This window comes from Bos mutus, chromosome 23, assembly GCF_027580195.1.
Source record: "Bos mutus isolate GX-2022 chromosome 23, NWIPB_WYAK_1.1, whole genome shotgun sequence".
NCBI lineage: Eukaryota > Metazoa > Chordata > Mammalia > Artiodactyla > Bovidae > Bos > Bos mutus.
In genome coordinates, this window is record NC_091639.1 from 39166447 (window position 1) to 39185205 (window position 18759).

Sequence of the window (18759 nt, forward strand, 5' to 3'; positions counted from 1 at the left end):
GGTTCTCTGAGGCAGGGCCGTGTCTCCCCTCAGACTGGGGCTCCCCGAGGGCAGGGCCGTGTCTCCCCTCAGACTGGGGCTCCCTGAGGCAGGGCTGTGTCCCCTCACACTGGGGCTCCCTGAGGACCTGGCTCTGTCTCCTCTCAGATCTGATCTGTCTGAGGGAAGGCTGTGCTTCCTCTCAAATTCAGACTGGTTGAGGCAAGACTGTTTCCCCTCGGATGGGGCTTCCTGAGCGCAGGGCTGTGTCCCCCTCTCAGATTGTAGCTTCCTGGCGGCATTGCTGTTTTCCTCAGACTGAGACTCTCTATGTCTCTTCCTCTTTCTGACTACAGAGCCTCACCTTCTATTCTGAGTCTTTTAAGCCCTTCCTCAGGGTGTCACCCTCCGGCTCTGTCCTTTAGTACTTGGCAGGAACTCTCATTTTGGCCTTTCTGTCTTTGCTGGGGTCTTCTCCCCTCACCGCCCAGTGCATGGTCATTCTTCCTGCAGCTGTTTCAGAAATTATTCTGAGGGGAGAGCGGTGAGGAAAAGAGCGTTGGCCTCGGCTCCCTGACCTTGATTTAAGGAACAAAAGAAGCCAAGCTTTAGGTTGCAGCTTGGACAGCTGAAGTATTTTATGCTTTGGGGGAAAAAATATATTTTGCCTGTTGGAAAGAAAGTCTCTTTGAGTTCTCCAAAGACTGGAGAAAAGCACTTGTGGTCTGGTCTCTTTATGTCCTTGCAGATTGAGCCCTGCTTCACGGTAGAGGATCTGTTTTTTTACCCCATGGGTTCTTACTACCCCTGGGCCTGTGGGCAAGTCGCTCACCATGCCTGAGCCTTGGGGTCTCAGTGCATCAGCCCCAGTGGGAAACTGGGAATGTAGATGATGGGATGGGCTTCCCTGGACCTCTAAGTGTAGAAGTGGCTTGTGTTGCTCTTCCTGTCTCTTCTTTGTCATCAAGTGAACCAGAGTGCTCACCAGGAGAGTGACCGCTGTGCTCAGCACCAGGCTGATGATGACTAAACTGTCTGATGAGCCTCACCATGTCCCAGGGCTTCACAGCAGTTCTAAAGGAGGAGCTATTTATAACTCCATTTTACAGATGGGGAAATGGAGGCACAAGGAAGGCAAGTAACTTGTTCAGAGGGGGGATGTGAACTGAGTTCGTGTGACTGCAGCCCACACACTTAACCATCAGGCTCTGCAGCTAAGTGGAAGTACAGGGGCCGACCCTGAGCATGACCCTGTGGGGAGACAAGAGCCTCGCTCACCCGTCTGGCCATTCCTTTTGGTTTTCCTTCATCCACTCAATTTGCCAGGGCCCTACTCTGAGTCCAGTGCTGGGTCGGCCTGGAGCAGTGCTGGGGTCGCTGCCCCGTGTGAGAGACAGTGTGTGTGTGCGCTAAGTGACTTCAGTTGTGTCCAACTCTTTGCAACCCTTTGGAATGTGGGAGACAGAGGCACCCTGATTTTGCAGTCCAGGGTGTGCCGAGTATGGTCATGGGTCCTACAAGCCAGAGAATGGCACAGTACAGGCCAGAGAAAGCTCTGAGGAAATAGTTGTTGGTCAGTGTCTGTCCAGGGAAGGCAGAGTTTAGGACAAATAGGAATGCTTCTGGAAGGAGGGTAAGGATAATCTCAACAGAACAGAGGGAAGCAGGTTTGCATTACCCTCCGGGCCATGGCCAGGATGACCCTAAGTCTCAATGAGAGTCCAAGGCTACTGGGCAGGGAGCCACCGAAGCTAGGTGGCTGGGTTCTATTTCTTAGTCCAACCGGGTGTGCTCACCAGGAGAATCCCCATCGCCCAGACAGGCCCCATCTGCTTCTCTTGGAAGGTAAAACTCCATATCTGTGTCTCTTTCTCTCAGTCACTTTCTCTTTCTTTCACGTGCATGCACACGCGCGCGCGCGCGCACACACACACACACACATACATACATACACATACATGCCCATATCTAGGCTGGAATCCAGTTTCACTCTCTCTCTCACCTAGACATGACTGAACCTGAGTTCCAACTAAACTTGAAGGATACCTAGAAGTCAGTTGCCTTCTCTCCAAGTCTCACACTCCTGATTTACAAAGGAATTAGAAAAGGTGACCTCTGAAGTCCCTTCTTGCTTGAACATTCTAGGATTTTATGTAATTACAGAACTTCATTATAGAATTCAAAGATGAACCTCAGCACTTGCTTGAGAAGAAGAGTCCCCCTACTCCCCCATCCCTCAACCTTCTTTATGACTTTCCAGCTTCTCGCCACGCCTCAGGTTCTACCGCTGCAGAGTCATCTTTGGAATTTAGGCATTTTGTGTAATTCCAGACCAACGCTCCTGCCCTGAATCTAGCACACTGAGGAGGGGAGGGTCCACCTGGGAACAGATCAGCCCACCTCAGTGTGGAAAGAAAGTGAAAGTGAAGTCGCTCAGTCGTGTCCGACTCTTTGCGACCCTGTGGAATGTAGCCTACCAGGCTCCTCCGTCCATGGGATTCTCCAGGCAAGAGTACTAGACTGGGTTGCCATTTCCTTCTCCAGGGGATCTTCCCCAACCCAGGGATAGAACCCAGGTCTCCCGCATTGGAGGCAGACGCTTTAACCTCTGAGCCAAAATAGGTAATGTCTTACCTGTGGCTCCTCCTGCCTGCTTTTCAGAGCTGCCTGTGTGTGTCGTTTCAGCTGATGCTCACTGCAGAGGGCTGGGAGGTTTATCACATGGTTTCCAAAGTGACAGCTGCTGGGAGCAGGTCTGGTAGAGGGGCAGTGGAGGCAACATAGGGTTTCTGTGCCTTTGGGGTCCCAGAGGGCTAGCAGGGTAGCTACCTTCGTGGAGAGACCCCTGAGTGAAGAGACTGGAGCAGAGGATGGGAGTCTGTTGGGAACCAGAACTGGACTGATGGCCCAGCACAGTCTGGGCCTCCCCGGAAGCAGAGCATGCTGTGTGCCGTCACCAGGAGGCTGCTGCGTCTGTCAGTCTGTCTGTTGGTTGGTCTTGGGCTCCTACCTCAGAGTGAGGGGTGTGGGTGGTGGGGCTGGCTGTGGGTCAAGGTGTCCAGACAGGCTGTCTCTGCTGATGGCTTCAGTGTTGGTGACTTGGGGGAAGGTCTCCTTCTGGACCTCTCTGGCTCTACCACTGCTGGCCATGCCCTGTCCCTCCCTGGGCCTCAGTCTCCCCCTCCTCAGGGAGAAGGTGAAGGGATAATCCTGAAGGTTTATCTGTTATCTGATCACAGATAATCCGGCTCTGATACTGGGAGTTGGCTGGCAGGAAGCCACATAGCCCTGTGTCTGTGGCTTCTCCTCTCTGGGGAAAGGGTACAAGGGGTCTGTTGTGGAGGAGTGGGGCATGGGAGTAGAGAAGGGGAATGACAAGACCCCCAGGGACATCTGAGAGGGAGGTGGGACATGGATGAGGTGGTTGGCAAGGGCAGAGCGGGACTCTAGGGCAGTGTAGGAAAGAGTCAGTAGCACCAACAGGTGGGTGGGGTGGGGGGGCCTTACAGGAAGCCCCTTCAACAATGAACACCTTGCCCAAGTCAACAAGGGTCTTCAAGGAGCAGGTCTCCTGGCGGGCCCCTCTGGGGGGCTGTGTGGGACACAGAGCGAGCCCTGGCGGGGGAGTGAGGAAACTGGGCATTGATGCCCCAACTCCTGCCCATCATTGGCTGAAGGCTGCTCCGGGGAGTGTCAACTCCCTGGTTATTTGCAACCCTGTCCACCTGGGAGAGCCCTTGGAAGAGAAGCAGGAGGAACCGGGGGTGCGGACGGGAACTCTGAGGGTTGAGGAGGGAGGGAAGGCCGAGCCTCTCTATCGTACAGATGAGGAAACCGGCCCAGAGAGGTGGAGTCACTTCCCGGCTGGAGACCAAGTTTCCATCGGGCCGTGTTGTGTCCTGCACAAGGACGGCTGCAGGTCACTGTGCAGCGAGGGACGCCAGACGTGCAGGGCACATCCTTGCCCAGTTGCCCCTGTTAGATGGGATCCTGCCTCCCCAGCACCGACCTTGCAGGACCCTGAGAGGACTGGGAGCTAATATTTGCCCAGCTCTGAGCGCGGCGCATGGGGCTCAGTGAGTGGGAGCTGTGATCGCACATAGGCAGGGAGGGAGGGGGATCCACACCTGTCTGTCTGCCCCCAAACACTGGGTCCATCATCTTTTTTTGTTGTTGTGGACCATGTCACGTTGCTGGCAGAAGCTTCGTTCCCCAACCAGGGAGTGAACCCTGGAGAGCACCACGGAATCCCCTGTTGTGTCCATCATCTTACTGCGTGACTTCAAGTCTGATTGTTAGGGCCATGTGTGAGCTCTGATCTTGATCACCGAAGGACCCTGTTCCAATGAGTCTGCATCTCCTGGGAGGTGTCATTAATTAATCCATAGGCACAGGGGAGATAATAGAGTCAACTGGCTCTAAGTAGAGCTCTGGGAGAATGGAACAGTGAATGGAGAAGTTTTTGATGGCTTGATTTCGTTTTCTTTTCAGAGACAGAGAAGTGGTAAAAGGAGAATTTCTAGAACAGAATTTTTAGGACATTGGGCAAGTTGGGATTTGGCCCAAGAGCGAGGTGCTGTGCAAGCTAGGGTACTGGGGTCCACAGGAGTGTGTGGTGGTGGGGGTGAGAGGTAGGGAGCACCAAGCACCCTAGGAAGGCTGAGCTGAGCAACCTCGTGGGCCCACCCAGCTCTAATGAGCCCTACTAAACCACTCTGGGAGTTGGTGATGGACAGGGTGGCCTAGCGTGCTGCAATTCATGGGGTCTCAAAGAGTCGGACACGACTGAGCGACTGAACTGAACTGAATTGAACTGAAATCATGCAGAAGGAGCCTCCTGCTTCCTGTTTGCCTGAAGCCAAGCCTGAGGCTGCCTCTGGGTCTCAGTAACAACCTGAATCCCCTGAGATCCCGGGGCTGTGCTAACTCCTGCTCTCTCCCCGTCTTTCAGGAACCTTTTGGACAAAGACATGTTCTCCAAGTCTGACCCACGTAAGTCCTGCTCTGACAGTAGTAACAGTAGCAACAATAACAACTGCATTGTGTTTGGTGTATTTTGTTCTTTTCCATATTTTATTATAAGATAGTGAATATACTTCCCTGTGCTCTACAGTAAGACCTTGTTGTTCATCTATTTAATATATAGTAGTAATCCCCAACTCCTAATTTATCCTTCCCCACCACCTTTCCCCTTTGGTAACCATAAATTTGTTTTCTGTGTCTGTAAGTCTATTTCTGTTTTGGAAATAAATTCATTTGTATAATTTTTTAGATTCCACATATAAATATTATCATATGATATATGTCTTTCTCCGCTTGGCTTACTTCACTCAGTAGGACCATCTCTATGTTGCTGCAAATGGCAAAATTTCATTCTTTTTTATGGCTGAGTCATAGTCCATTGAGTATACGGACCACATCTTTATCCATTCCCCTGTCTGTGGACATTTAGGTTGTATCCATGTCTTGGCTGTTGTAATTGGTGCTGTAGTACATGTACTGGCGTGCATGTGTCTTTTCAAATTGGAGTTTTCTCCAGATATATTCCCAGGAGTGGGATTGCAGGATCTTACATCAACTCTGTTTTTATTTTTTAAGAAACCTCCGTACTGTTTTCCATGGTGGCTGTACCAAGTTACATTCCTACCAACAGTGTGGGAAGGTTCCCTTTTCTCCACAACTTCTTCAGCACTTGGTACTTGTAGATGTTTTTGTGATGTCCATTCTGACTGGTGTGAGGTGACACCTCACTGTAGTTTTGATTCGCATTTCTCCAATAATAAGCAGTGTTGAGCATCTTGTCGTATTCCTGTTGGCCATCTGTATGTCTTCTGTGGAGAAATGTCTATCTAGATCTTCTGCTCAGTTTTTGATTGGGTTGCTTGTTTGGTTTGTTATTGAGCTGCACGAGCTGTTAGTGTATTTTGGAAATTAAGCCCTGTTGGGTCGCATTATTTGCAAATATTTTCTCCCAGCCCACAGGTTGCCCTTTTGTTTTGTTTATGGTTTCCTTTGTTAACAATGGCATTAAGACTACTACCTTGGCTGACTTGGGAGCCAGTACTGAGTGCTTGCTATGTACAAGGCACTGTTCCCGTACATCAAGGCTGTCTGATGTTTCACCAATGCCGTCTGCAGGAAGAGAACTGGTGGGGCGGGAGGATGTGAAACCTCAACACAACCAAGCAGGTGGGGAGGGCTCAGGGTGTTTGGGGCCAGAAGGTCTCAATCCCAGGGAAACCAGTGCAATGTCTGTGGCCTAAGGGCACGAGCACTGGTTTTGGAGCCCAGGGTTCTAGCTCTAAGCAACGCTGCTCGAGTATATGACCTCAGACAGGTCATTGGCCTCCTCTGATCCTCAGTTTCCCCATCAGGAAAGTGGGGCTGATGGTAACAATAGGCCTCCTGAGGCCACCTTGGGCTCTAAAGAGACAGGCAAGTCTCAGATATCCGCTTCCTGCCACATCTCTGCCGCTCAGTCCTCCTTCAGGCCCACCTGTCCACCCGCCTCACACTTCACACTTGCTCTGGCCTAGACTCCAGTGGCCCTGACCCTCCTCCCAGACCCCTATATTCTAGGCCCCCTACTCCAAGCTGACCTCGCCCCCACCCAGACCCAACAAGGCTCACCAAGATGGAGTGTCCTGAGGTGCTTGACCCCCCAGAGCCCTCCCCATCTGGGGCGCACATCCTTCTCTTGGCCTGGAGCGTTAACCCGTTTTTCTCTCCTCTCCTCACAGTATGCGTCATGTATACTCAAGGGATGGAGAACAAGCAGTGGCGGGAGGTAGGTACAGCCCCGCTCCCACCCTGGAAACGCCAGCCTGTCCCTGATGGTCTGTCCGTCTGTTCATCTAACTCTGGAGTCCTCCCACCTGGTAACTTATTACCAACTCCAGCATCTCAGCTCCCGAGGATAGTAAGGCATGCAGAGTCTTAGCCCTGCTGATGCAAGAAGAGACTGGAGGTGGTGAGAAAGTTCCTGTCCTCAGGGAGCCCCCGTCTGACTGGGGAGACAGGGAGTCCCTGCCCACCAGGGTCGTGGCCTGAGGCGTGGGTACAGCATCTAGCACTGAGTCGCCGCCACAGTGGCTTTCCTGGGGTTTTTGACTAACGTGAGTGAGCGTGGCTTTAGTTAGGTGACTCCCCTCTGCTTTGAATCAACTCCCAACTCCTTAGTCTGACTTCCAAGCTCTGCCATAACTCAGGATGACCATGTTTCCAGCCTTGTTTCAATTCCATTGTCCCACCAGAGTCCAAGTGTCTTTTGCCCCTGGTGACAGGGGCTCTAAGGAGAGGGCAGACTTGAAGGGCTCACTGTCAAGAATCACAGAGACTTTTAGTGGGTGCGTGCTAGATACCTTTAGTCTATTCCTCACCCAAAGGCCAGAGGAATCCTATTAAAACCCAAGACAAACCCTGTCCCTCCTCTAGTCAGAGCCCTCCAGCAGCTCTTGCAACACCACAGTCTCTTTGGTGGCCCACCAAGCCCCATGGGGTCTGACTTCCTTGAGCTGTCTGACCCATCGCCTGCTGCCCATCCCCTCCATCACTCCACTCCAGCCATGCCTGCCTCCTCCTGCCTCAGGGTCTTTGCACTTGCTGTTCCTTCTCTCGGGATGCTCTTTTCCCAGATGTTCATGTGGCCCCCTCCACAATTCCCTCAAATCTGGACTCAGACATCACCCCATCAAGGCCTTCCCTTGGCTACCCACTCTAACATTTCACCCTCTCCAGCACATATGCACTCTCCTGCTTAATTCTGCCTCCCTACCACTTTTCCTCCCTGCCAACACCCCACAGCGTGTGTGGTCTCAGTTCCCCAAACAGGGATCAAGCCCACGCCCCTTGCTTTGGAAGCTCAGGGTCTTAACTGCTGGACGCCCAAGGAAGTCCTGCCTCCCTATCATTTTTCACTATAAACCATAAAACCAGTAGGTGTTAACAAATGGCTGTTGCAGGAGTGACTGGATTAGGAAAAAGAGGTGGGTGACAGAGGCCAGCAAGGATGTGGCAGCTTTTGTCCCCTTCCTAACTCTGCTTCCTTCTTCCCTCACACCTTCCATGCCAGCTGGTTTTCAGATGCAGAGGATAAAAGGGGGAACAGGCCAAGGGGGAGGGTCCTGGTAGCCCCTGGCTCCTGTCTGAACAAAGAAGGAGCAGACCTCCTTACTCTTGGAGAAGAGGATCTGGCCAAACAAGGATGGCGTGAAAGTCTGGGAGGTGAAGAATGTTTTCTTCCATGGTTGAAGGGGTGGAACCTCCATGAGGAGGTGGGGGTGAATTTATCCGGAGGTGGTTTCCCATGGTCTTTGTATTGTGCACACTGAGCTTGCTCCTGGCGATCAGAAGAGGATCCAGGATGGGATGAGAAGGGTTTGACCTTGGTAGCCCCACCTGTGCCCTTCACAGGGAGGGAGGAGGCCCGGGGCTCTGAATAGAGACTTGGCCTGGGGTCTCCACTGAGAGAGGCAGGCGCTCTATCTAACGGGACAGAGGCAGCTTCAAAGAGCAGAGGGACACAGGTCTAGCCCCCAGGGCCTGCTGAGAGGGAAGGAAGGGAATGGGGCACAAGAAGAAAAAGTCAAAAGCCAAGAGCCCGCAGGGGTGGGGCTCCCCGGTGGCTTGATGAGAATGAGGGACTGCCAGGCCAGTAAAGCTTCAGTCTGGAGGAAGTCATGAACCGCTTCCTCTTTGGTGGACTGGCCGGAACATCACCTGTCCTGCTCCCTGCTCCTCCCTCCTTCAGATCTGGCAGAAGCAAGTGGCCGAAGTGGATAAATTTTATCCATAAAATGTGTGGGCAATATTTCCCCAGGGACTGGGCTATTGTTGACTTTTTTTGCCCTCTCCAAGACTCTAAACCAGTTAAAGTCTAAACCAGATTGCAGAGGAAATGTTTAGCCTAAATTAACTCATTACTTTTGAGGCCTTTGGCGGAGCTTCACAGAGAGCAGGAGTGTCCTAACATCTCAGTGATTCATTCAGGAAAGTCTGGACGGGCCTCTTTGGAAGAACGCTGCTCCACGAACCCTTAATCCACTCTGTAATGAGGCTTGTCTCTTTTGGGTCAGGGTCCCCAGTTGTCCACGTTGCATCTTTTTTTTTTAATTTTTGGCCATGCTTGGGGCATGCAGGATAGTAATTCCCCACCCAGGGACTGAACCCGTGCACTGAAGCACGGAGTCTTACCCATTGGACCGACAGGATTGAACTGATAGGAAAGTGCCCACGTTGCATCTTGTTATCACACACACCACAGGATGAAACAGAGGAAAGGAGACAGGCCTTGGAGTCAGATACACCTGTGCGTTCACTCCTGGCTCCAGCCCTTTCTGGAACAAATTTCTTAGCCTCTGTGTTTCCACACATGGAGATAATACGGGGATAACACTGACCCCACAGGCCTGTGATGATTGTAGGGCAAGGTGGCTATAATGTGCCTGCTGTGTAGTCGTCGTTCAGTAAATATTATTGTACAGCATCGGCCAGATTGTTGGGCCTTACTGGTCCCTCTTCAGTCAATATTTACAATAGGAAGCATCCATGAGGTGCTGAGGGAAAGAGGGAGACAGGCCAAAAGAAGAATTTCACCGAAAACACAGATGGAACGGGGAGTGTTCAGCCTGGAAGGGGAGATCCCCGTGCATGAATAATGTGGAAGGAGGATGTGATGAGAGGTATTGATGAGAACAGAATGGGAGTTCAGAGGAGAGAACGTTACAGTCAGGGTGTCATTCTGGTTTTTAAATGCAATTGGAACCTAAACACCAGTCACCTGTCTGAGGGGTGGTTGACAGGGATCAGAGGAGACGGTGGGTTGGAAGGAACTTTGGGGCCCAGCAGGCTCACCCTCCTCGTCCTGTAGAGGAGGGGGACTGGCCTCGGCTGTTGGAATTGGGGTGCTCGACCCCAGCGCAGCGGGAGCGTCCACTTGGGGGAGCTGAGTGAAGCTGGGTTTCAGTGAAGTGGGGAGACGTGGTGCTTGCAAGGACCCAACAACAAAGATGGAGGTGAAAGCACAGGCTTGGAGGGGACGGGAGTAAGCAGGCCAGTCTAGGTCTTGGGTGGTCGAGACATATGATAAAAGGCTATTTATAAAGGAGTGCGCGGGGCTCAAGGAAACCAACGAGGGCTGGTGAATTGCAGAGGCTGGCAACAGTGGGACCTCTCCAGGCCTGAGGCAGTAAGGAGAAGGCCGGGGTGGTTCCTGGAACCCCAGGGCAGGGCCCTCAGTGGAGGTGTGAGGTCAGCCCGGCCACCCTCGCTCTCCCCACCCTCTGCTCTCCTGCCTTCACCTCCCTTTGGGGGAACCTCCTGGGAGACTCGGGGCAGGGGCTGCGGATCCAGTCCAGACAGGTTGGCCTTCCAGGCACAGAGCAGGGTGGGGAAGGGCTGGAAGTGCATCCAGAGGGGCAGACAGAGACTACCCAGACGGACAGCGAGCGAATGCATGAGGTTGGCATTCAGGGGGTGTTGTGGGTAAGATACAGGGAGAGGCAGCTGAAGGGAGCTCATGACCATCAGACTGAGGACTGCTTGGCGCTTGGCTCATAGGGTCAGAATGTCAGAGAGGAGGCTGATCCTGTTTATAGGATCCGTCAGCACCATGTCCAGCCTTCAGGGGCAAGGGTGGCAGAGCTCTGTCAATGGGCTACCTTGGGACACAGGCTTCAAGCTACTTCTAGAGAAGGGACGTTTCCCTCAAACACATCGAAGGCCCTACTGCTTTGCCTGATTCTTTGTGTGACCTGCAGAGGAAAATATCAGGAATGGAGAGGTTAAAGAATAATCCAGACCCACCTCGATGGAGTGGCCCCTGCTATGGAAGACTGCTTTCCCTGGTAAACACAAACCCATTCGCATGGCTCCACATTTCATTGCAAAATGCCTCTGCATGAGCTTGGATTTTGGCTGAGAGCTACTCGTGCCATGGCTGGAGGGTATCAAGTGCAGGCACAGCAGTTTCTCCAGGCAGGGTCCAGACCCCCCTGTTTGCATAAGGCCGCAGAAGGATGAAAGCTGCTCTCGCAGCTCCTGGCTGTTGAGTTCCAGCTGATTTTAACTGTTTGGGTCATTTTAATGCCTTCTGAGAAAGCTCCATCTTCCCAGCACCTAAATCTGTCACTGCACTTTATGAAAATTGACTCAAGATGTAATTTTAGCCCAGGAAATTGAGCACTATTTGCATCAAGGCTTGCCGGGGCCTTCTGCATGTCCCAGGAAGGGCAGGATGGCCAGGCAGGAGGAGTCCCAGAAACGCTCTCACTTAGGAAGAGGGGGCTGTGCACGGGTCCCCATTTGAAAAGTGTAGGGGTAGGGGTGATGCCTGCCCCTCCCTTGCCAGGTGGCTGCCCAGGCTGAGGGCCCCTGGGAAAGGAGGAGATGGGTATCATGGAATCTGAGGGTGTCCCCCGATGATTGACCCACACCACCCGCAGGGCATGCGGCCCCAGCCACCACGCCCACGCGGCCCTGCCTGAGTGCTCAGTCTATTTTTGAGCAACCTCAGCCTGTTAAACATCTTAACACCAGCTGGGAATGACAGTTCATCTCTGAATGTTCAGGATGATCTTCTTCAGAGCATCTTGACATGAGCCTCCACATAACTTTAACTCAACCTGCTCTGTGCTGGGGGATGGATGCTGGTGACACAGAAGGGGACTAGATACTGTCTATGGCCAGAGCTCCCTTTCAATTCAGGGAGGTAACAAAAACCTCAATAACAGCAGTAGTAACGCTAATAGCAAACACTTAGCTAACAGTGATGGACCCTGGCACTGATCTAAGGATTTACCATTGTAACTCATTTAATCCTCACAGCAACCCCATGAAAGAGGTAGCTGCAGCATCATTGTTATTATTATTATTGGCCCTATTTAACAGAGGAGGAAACTGCAGCACAGAGAGGTTAATGTGAAAGGAGTTTCTGCACATGACGTCAGAACTATAATAGAATTATATATAAAGGGCAAAATTCCACTTGTTCCTAATTCCATACTCTTTGTGCAAAATAAGCTGGTTTTCTCTCCCACATGTTCTTTCAGTGTTTGAGGACAGCTCACAGGGCCCTGTTAGTCTGCTTTGGGGCAGACTTAGAATGTGACCCTTTCTGTCAAAGTCGTTCTTTATTTAAGTGTCTCTTGTCCCTTTGCCAGTCTGGGCACACTTTCTGGAACACATGTCTGTTTGTCAGTGTTCTTTCCAAAGTGTGTGTCCTGCTCTGTCCCCTTCTCTAGCTGAGAGCACCGTGGGTTGGCTGTCTCCTCACCAGGTCTTGGACTAGATGATCGTGCATTCTGTGGGTCTGTTTCCAAGGTTTATGTGTCTGTCAACACTGTCTAGAATTCCACTGGCCTCTTTGACAGATGTCTTTGACTTATTTCATACTGAGTTTTGGGGCTCCTGGATCTTTCTCACATGGGCTGCTATCCGAACAGAATTCCTCCAGCTCAGATTTGGCAATTGCATTGTTGAACCTAGATGTGAGGTTTTACAGTTACCTCTGTTATGTGTCATTTGGCAGATCCAGTCTGTTGTTATGGTCCTTGACGATCACGTTGAATTATGGTTGTGCATTCAGCATCCTGGTTCTGCCTTCTGGTCCTGCGCCAGCTGCAGTCATTTGTCCACACAAGTGAGAGGGGTTGAGTGAAATGGAGTGCTGTGCTCCTCCGCTCGAGACCTTTTCCCAGATTGATCTAGTCCCAAAGGACATCATGAATAATGGTCAAACGACTTGTCAGATGACACCCTGAACTTGATGTCCAAAACCCTGCGTTCCCATCCCAACTCTGAGATTTGCTATGTGACCTGGGTGAGGTATTTATCTTCTCTGAGTCTCATCTTACTCATGTGTAGAATGAGGTTAGGAGATCTTCTTGGGAGGACTAAGATAATGCTTGTGAACTATCAATGGTAGAATATCATTGCCCAGCTTGGGCACCTGGCCCTTCATAGTGGGAACGGCCACACTTGGAGACCCTGGGAATCAAACCAACATGCCCTCCCAGCATCTAGAACTCATGAATGACAGCCAACATTCTGTATGTAATATGCAAGCTTCCTGGGAAACTCGAGTCCCCTCCTCAGAGGCTGTGGGACCTCACTGGCTCCAAGGAATGAGGGCTTCCTGGGGGAGGGGGCTTCCCAACCCTGCATGTGAGGGTCCCTCGTCAGGAGGGGCTCTTTCAGGAAAGGCCAGACACCGGGATGTCATGCGTGTGTCACGTGCAGAGCACTGCAGCGTGGCGTACCAGCCACCAGGATGGGGACCGCTGGTGGCACAGGAGCTCTTTCCCAGCCTCGAGGGTGCCTTTGTCCCCTGCGGTGTTTATCCGGGGTGTCTTCTCAGTCTGCCCACGAAACCCTGCCTCTCTGTGTGCCTCATCCCCCCTTCCAGACCCTGATCATCCTCCCTGCCTCTGGCCCCAAAGGTCACCCCCAGATTCATCCCCAAAGTCTCCTTTCTTGCTCCTCCTGAACAGAATAGGCTTTCTCCTGGCCTCCAAAGACTCTCTGAATCACAGCTCAGGAATTCACCCATTTCCCAAGGCTCTGAGACAAGACATCAACCTCTTAGCCTGGGGTTAGAGCCTCTCCCACTTGGACTCCCCTAAAAATGGCCATAAGATAGGAGCTACCAGGGATTCAGCCCTTGCTGTGTGTTCTGCTCGCTCATCCCTACCCTAACGCTGCAGCCACAGAGAGGAGATGTGATTGGCCCAGATCACAGAGAGGAGCTGAGGCGGGGCAAGGGGAAGCAACTTGTGCACGGCCATACACTTCATCATGTCGGGCTGGTACTCAATCTGTTATGAAGCCTCCTAACTCTGGTTGGCCGTCCACAGCTGCCGGGCCATTATGGGAGACACCTGTCCCCACGGTCAGGGCTGGGTCAGGCACATCTCTGTTTCTGCTCAGCCTTGACACTGGGCCTACATAACCATGAAATCAGGACCCAGGCTGATTTCTTCACGTGTGCCGTGTGTTAGAGTGAACCATGCATGCATGCTAAGTCACTTCAGTCACATCCAACTCTTTGCGACCCTATGGACTGTAGCCCGCTCCTCTGTCCAAGGGATTTCCCAAGCAAGAATACTGGAGTTGGTTGCCACGTCCTCCTCCAGGGGATCTTCCTGATCTAGGGATCCAACCTGCGACTCAACGTCTCCTGCATTGGCAGGTGACTTCTTTTACCACTAGCGCCACCTGGGAAGCCCAGATTGAATCATTCAGATTTGCAGTTTGAAAATATTGGCAGTTTCACATGGTCTGACAGTTAAGGTTAGGCTCTAACCTAATATTAGCAAGTGGTCCCTAGTCACACACCTGTCCTTACAAGCTCAGAGAGGTCCCAGGGCCTGCCTCTAACCTGAGAGGCTTCTCGAGGCAGGCCGAGGGGATGCTCCAGGGTTGGTGATGATCAGGCCACAGCAGCCTCCATCTGTGGGAGAACCTGGGGTATCCCGGACCCACTCCCAAGGCATGAGGTCATATTGGTCTCTGCTGAGTTTTGCTCCCTGCTCGTTCAAGCACTTAAATACTTGTACAGACCTTCTAACCAACCAGTTGTCTCTCTACACCTTCCTGTTAGCTGTGAAAAATCATTGCTAACACCCCTCTGTTAATATGGTTCTCCAGTGCTCAGAAGATAGTGTATTAAAGGTGAAACCTCCTAATAAGGGTCTTTCCAATGTAACTCCCACTTGTAGGGTGGATGAAACTCATTAAAAAATAATTTAAAATCATGTGATATAGACAATAGAAAAAACCCTCTGCTGTTTGACTCCAAGCTTTTTCTTCCTACCTCAGGGCCTGGTACCCACTTAGGGAAGAAACTCTCCTTTGCTCTGACCCTGTCTCTGCAGCAGCCAGCATCAGAGCCCCCAGTCTGGGGTACTGCCCACTCTCACTCTGTCCCTCCAGAGGTAATTTTCCACCATGCCCTTGCCTTTATCCAACTCTGATCCACCTTCAGCTCTCTCTGAGCTCCCTAGACACCCCTATCTTAGCAGCCAAGATTGCTCCCTGATAACTGATGATTTAAGCTACCCAAAGAATCAATCAAGATGTACAGAAAGTCTGTATAACAACAGGCCTCCTTTACTGAGTGCCTGCCGTGTACCCAGCATCTCAGACTCATCATCTCTGATCCTTGTAACAACTCTTGTAACAGGTACAGAGTATGCCCAGACCGTGCAGTGGGGGTGGGGTCCTGGGCAGTTTTAGGAGCCAGACAAACCTGGGTTTGTTTTAGGACCCTAATACTTGGAACTCTGTGGACTGAACCAGACATTTATCCTCTCTGAACCTCAGATTACTCACATGTAAAATGGGCAACTAGCAATACTCACCTGCTCGATTGTCTAAGGATTTGAGATAACACAGGGTAGGTTGGGGGCTTTGCTGTTAGATCAGCTGGTAAAGAATCCACCTGCAATGCAGGAGACCCCAGTTTGATTCCTGGGTCGGAAAGGTCCCTTGAAGAAGGGGTAGGCTACCCCCTCCAGTATTCTTGCCTGGAGAATCCCCGTGGACAGAGGAGCCTGGCGGGCTACACAGTCCATGGGGTTGCAAAGAGTCAGACATAGCTGACTAAGCACCACACCGTACAGCATAGGCTAAGCGGAGAAGCCAAGTAGGCACTTGGTAAAAGATAGCTCTTGATCATAGATCACTGATGGGCTCTGGGTGCTGGGCAATGTACCAGGTGGTTTATATACGTTCTCTCAGGTGTGGAAGCCAAGAGAAGGGAAGTCACTCAAGTAAGACACTGTGGTAACCTCCAGGGTACAGAGGGTAGCAGGGAGGCCCCTGCTCTCAGAGGCCTTACAGGAAGCTCTGTCCCTGGTATGCAGGATGATTGCAAGAGAAAGGACAGAAGCAGGAAGACTGTATGCAGCGTTGTGGAACTCCTGGGATGAGAGGGAGTGGAGAACTGACATGTACACAGAAAGATTGAAAAGCCTCCTTTTGTTGATCTTGATGAGGGTGTTGGATCAGATCCTGTCGAGGCCCCAGGTTTCAGACTACAACTAGTCCAAGAGCTTCCCAAGAAGTTTAGATTGGAATTCTCAGCACTTCACAGCAGGGAGAGATCCAAGGGGAATTCCGGGGGGAGATGGCACCATACCTGGGACTCAAAGGATGGTGGGAGGAAGAAAGGGCATTCCAGGGATGGGGCCTCACAAAAGCAAAGCCTAGGGTGTGAATGGCCTGCATGCATTCACATGATGGCTGTGACTCAGTCTGACTGCGGCCCAGGGTGTGCTGGAAAGAGGTTAGCAATCAGCTTGAGAGGAAAGGAGCAGAAAGGGTGGCGCCTGCTGGGAGTCCTGTTGGGAGTCTGCAGTCTTAAATGTAATCACGGTTTCCAGAGTGAGCAGTCAGGGAACAGGCATTTATGGAGCACCTACTATATGCCACACACTGGTCCAGGCACGTAGTGGAGGGCAAGACAGGCAGAGTCCCTGCACTGGAGAGGATTAGGATGGTCAGCAAGGAAATTGATTTCAGGTACTGATTGATAAGTGTTGTGAAAAAGATAAGACAGTGTAATGAGATAGAGAGTGACCGGGAGAAGGGAGCTGCTTTAGTTAGAGGGGTATCGGGCAAGGCCCTGCCGAGTTGAGCGTTGAGTAGTGCCATGCCTAAGTCTGGGGGTGGGAGGTTCCAGACAGGGAACAAGTGCAGAGACCCTAAGGTGGGAACAGTCTCTCTGTACTCAAAGGACAAAAGAAAGCCGGTACCATCTGAGTGGCGTGAACGATAAAGGCAATGGGCCGTGTGGTCACAGAGCTTGAAGGGGCAGATTCTGTAGGGCTTTGTAGGCCATGTATGAGTTCAGACACTGCTCTTAGTGCAGTGGGAAGCTATTTGAGGGTTTTGAGCAGGGGAGTGATGTAGCCTGGCTTGTGTTTCAGAAGGACAGCTCTGTCCCTGGTATGCAGGACGATTTCAGGGGAAAGGACAGAAGCAGGAAGAGAGTTTGCAGTGTTGTAGAACTCCTGGGATGAGAGGGGGTGGGCACCGGCAGTGGGGTCAGGTTGATTCAATGGCCAAGAGTTTAAGAGTGAAATGAAATGACCGTCCACCCACTAGGCTGTAAGCCCAGTTTGGGATCCCTGATGACCAACATAGGACCTGGCCCTCATCATAAAACGTAGACCTTTATCAAAAGATGGAAAGTGACAAGTGGACCATTATTATTGTTAAAGCCCAGAGCAAGAGACAAGCCTCTCAAGGAGGAAGACTACGACACCACAATGGGGTTGGTTTTCCAGACTCTCCCCTTTTTGCAATCTGCCTCTGCAAAGAAAGGCTGCTCTTGGGAACTTCCCTGGTTGGTCCAGTGGTTAGGACTCCACACTCCCAATACAGGGGGCCTGGGTTCCATCCCTGATCAGGGAACTAAATCCCATGTGCCACAGCTGAGACCCGGTGCAGCCAAATAAATAACGGTCACTCTTGAGCCTTGGGTTCCTTGGGCAGCCTTTGGTGGGTTTTGTTCCTGAATTTTCAGCTGAATTTCAAGGGTCTTGACCCCTGTCATCAGCAGCAGGCAGTCCAGGACAAAGGCCTTGCTTCCGGGAGGGACCAGGCGGAGCCACAGATATCTGCTCCCAGTCTTAGGTTTTAGAACCTGCATTATTACCGTATCTCTTGAAATCCTGACTTTTCCACTTCTCAACCTCTCTGAGCCTTAGTTTTTTTTCATCAGCAAATGGGACTCTGGGACCCTGATTCCTGCTCATTTGGCTGTGATGGGACGAAATGACAGAATCACTCAGCTCAGTGCCTTGTTGTGCTCAATGCTTAATTTTTTTTTATGAATCCATTTTATTTTTGACTGCTCTGGGTCTTCGTGTTGTGCGGGGGCTTTCTCTGGTTGTGGAGAACAGGGACGACTGCGCTGCAGTGCTCAGGCTTCTCGTTCCAGTGGCTTCTCTTGCTGCAGAGCGCCTGCTCTAGGCGTCTGGGCTTCAGTAGTGTGGCAAACGGGCTTAGTAGCTCTGTGGCTTGTGGGATCTTCCCAAAGTAGTGATTCAACCCGTGTCCCCTGCATTCTTATCCACTGTACCGCCAGGGAAGTCCTGTGCTCAACACTTTAAGTATGATGATGATGATGGTGATGCAGCACAGTCAGGCAAAGCTGTGGGGTGGCTCTGTCCCTGGTCCTGCTGATCCTCAAGAGGAGGATGACGGACATTCCTACTGCCTCGTGCAGTCCCCACATCACCGCACCCCGTTATCCCCCGTGGCCCTCACCACAGCCCTGACGAGGAAGCCGAGACATGGAGGGGGGTCCCTGCTTCACCCAGAGACTGCTAGAAATTGACAGAGCCGGGACGTGCTGTGGTCTTCTGAGTCCGAGGCTCTGCTCCTCTCATCTGCCCAGGCCACCGACTTTCAAAATGGGCTTTTCTAGCTCTAGGCTTTGAGGTGGTGCCTCCGGGGCCGACTGTGAAATTTGTGAGTGGCTCCTGCCGCCCCTTCCCCCGTTCAGCCAGAGGTGTTTGTTAGTTCTGTGTCACACATTAGACAGAAGCCTACGTTTCCATTTAGAAAAAGGAGTCAGCCTTTCTAGTAAACCCCAAGGATCTAGGCCAGGTCCCTTGATAGCTGAGAAATCTATTTACTCTTTGGCGTTAGCGTCCAGGCACACTTCACAGCGCTGCGGCTAACCTGCTGAGAGCGTGGGCTCTGAAGTCAAGGCAACTGGGTCCAAATCGAGGCCACCACCTTCCCAGTGGGGGCTCTTAAGCAAGTGCTTAGGCT

The 18759-nt window shown here is 51.8% G+C and overlaps 1 protein-coding gene across 1 annotated transcript in view; it reads left to right on the plus strand.

The window, feature by feature from the left end:
* The window catches only part of CPNE5 (copine 5), a 103694-nt gene that overhangs the window by 10774 nt on the left and 74161 nt on the right, over positions 1 to 18759 (plus strand). The window contains 2 exon segments of the mRNA XM_070360911.1: positions 4931 to 4971; positions 6720 to 6766. Coding sequence (XP_070217012.1) covers positions 4931 to 4971; positions 6720 to 6766 — 88 coding nt within the window.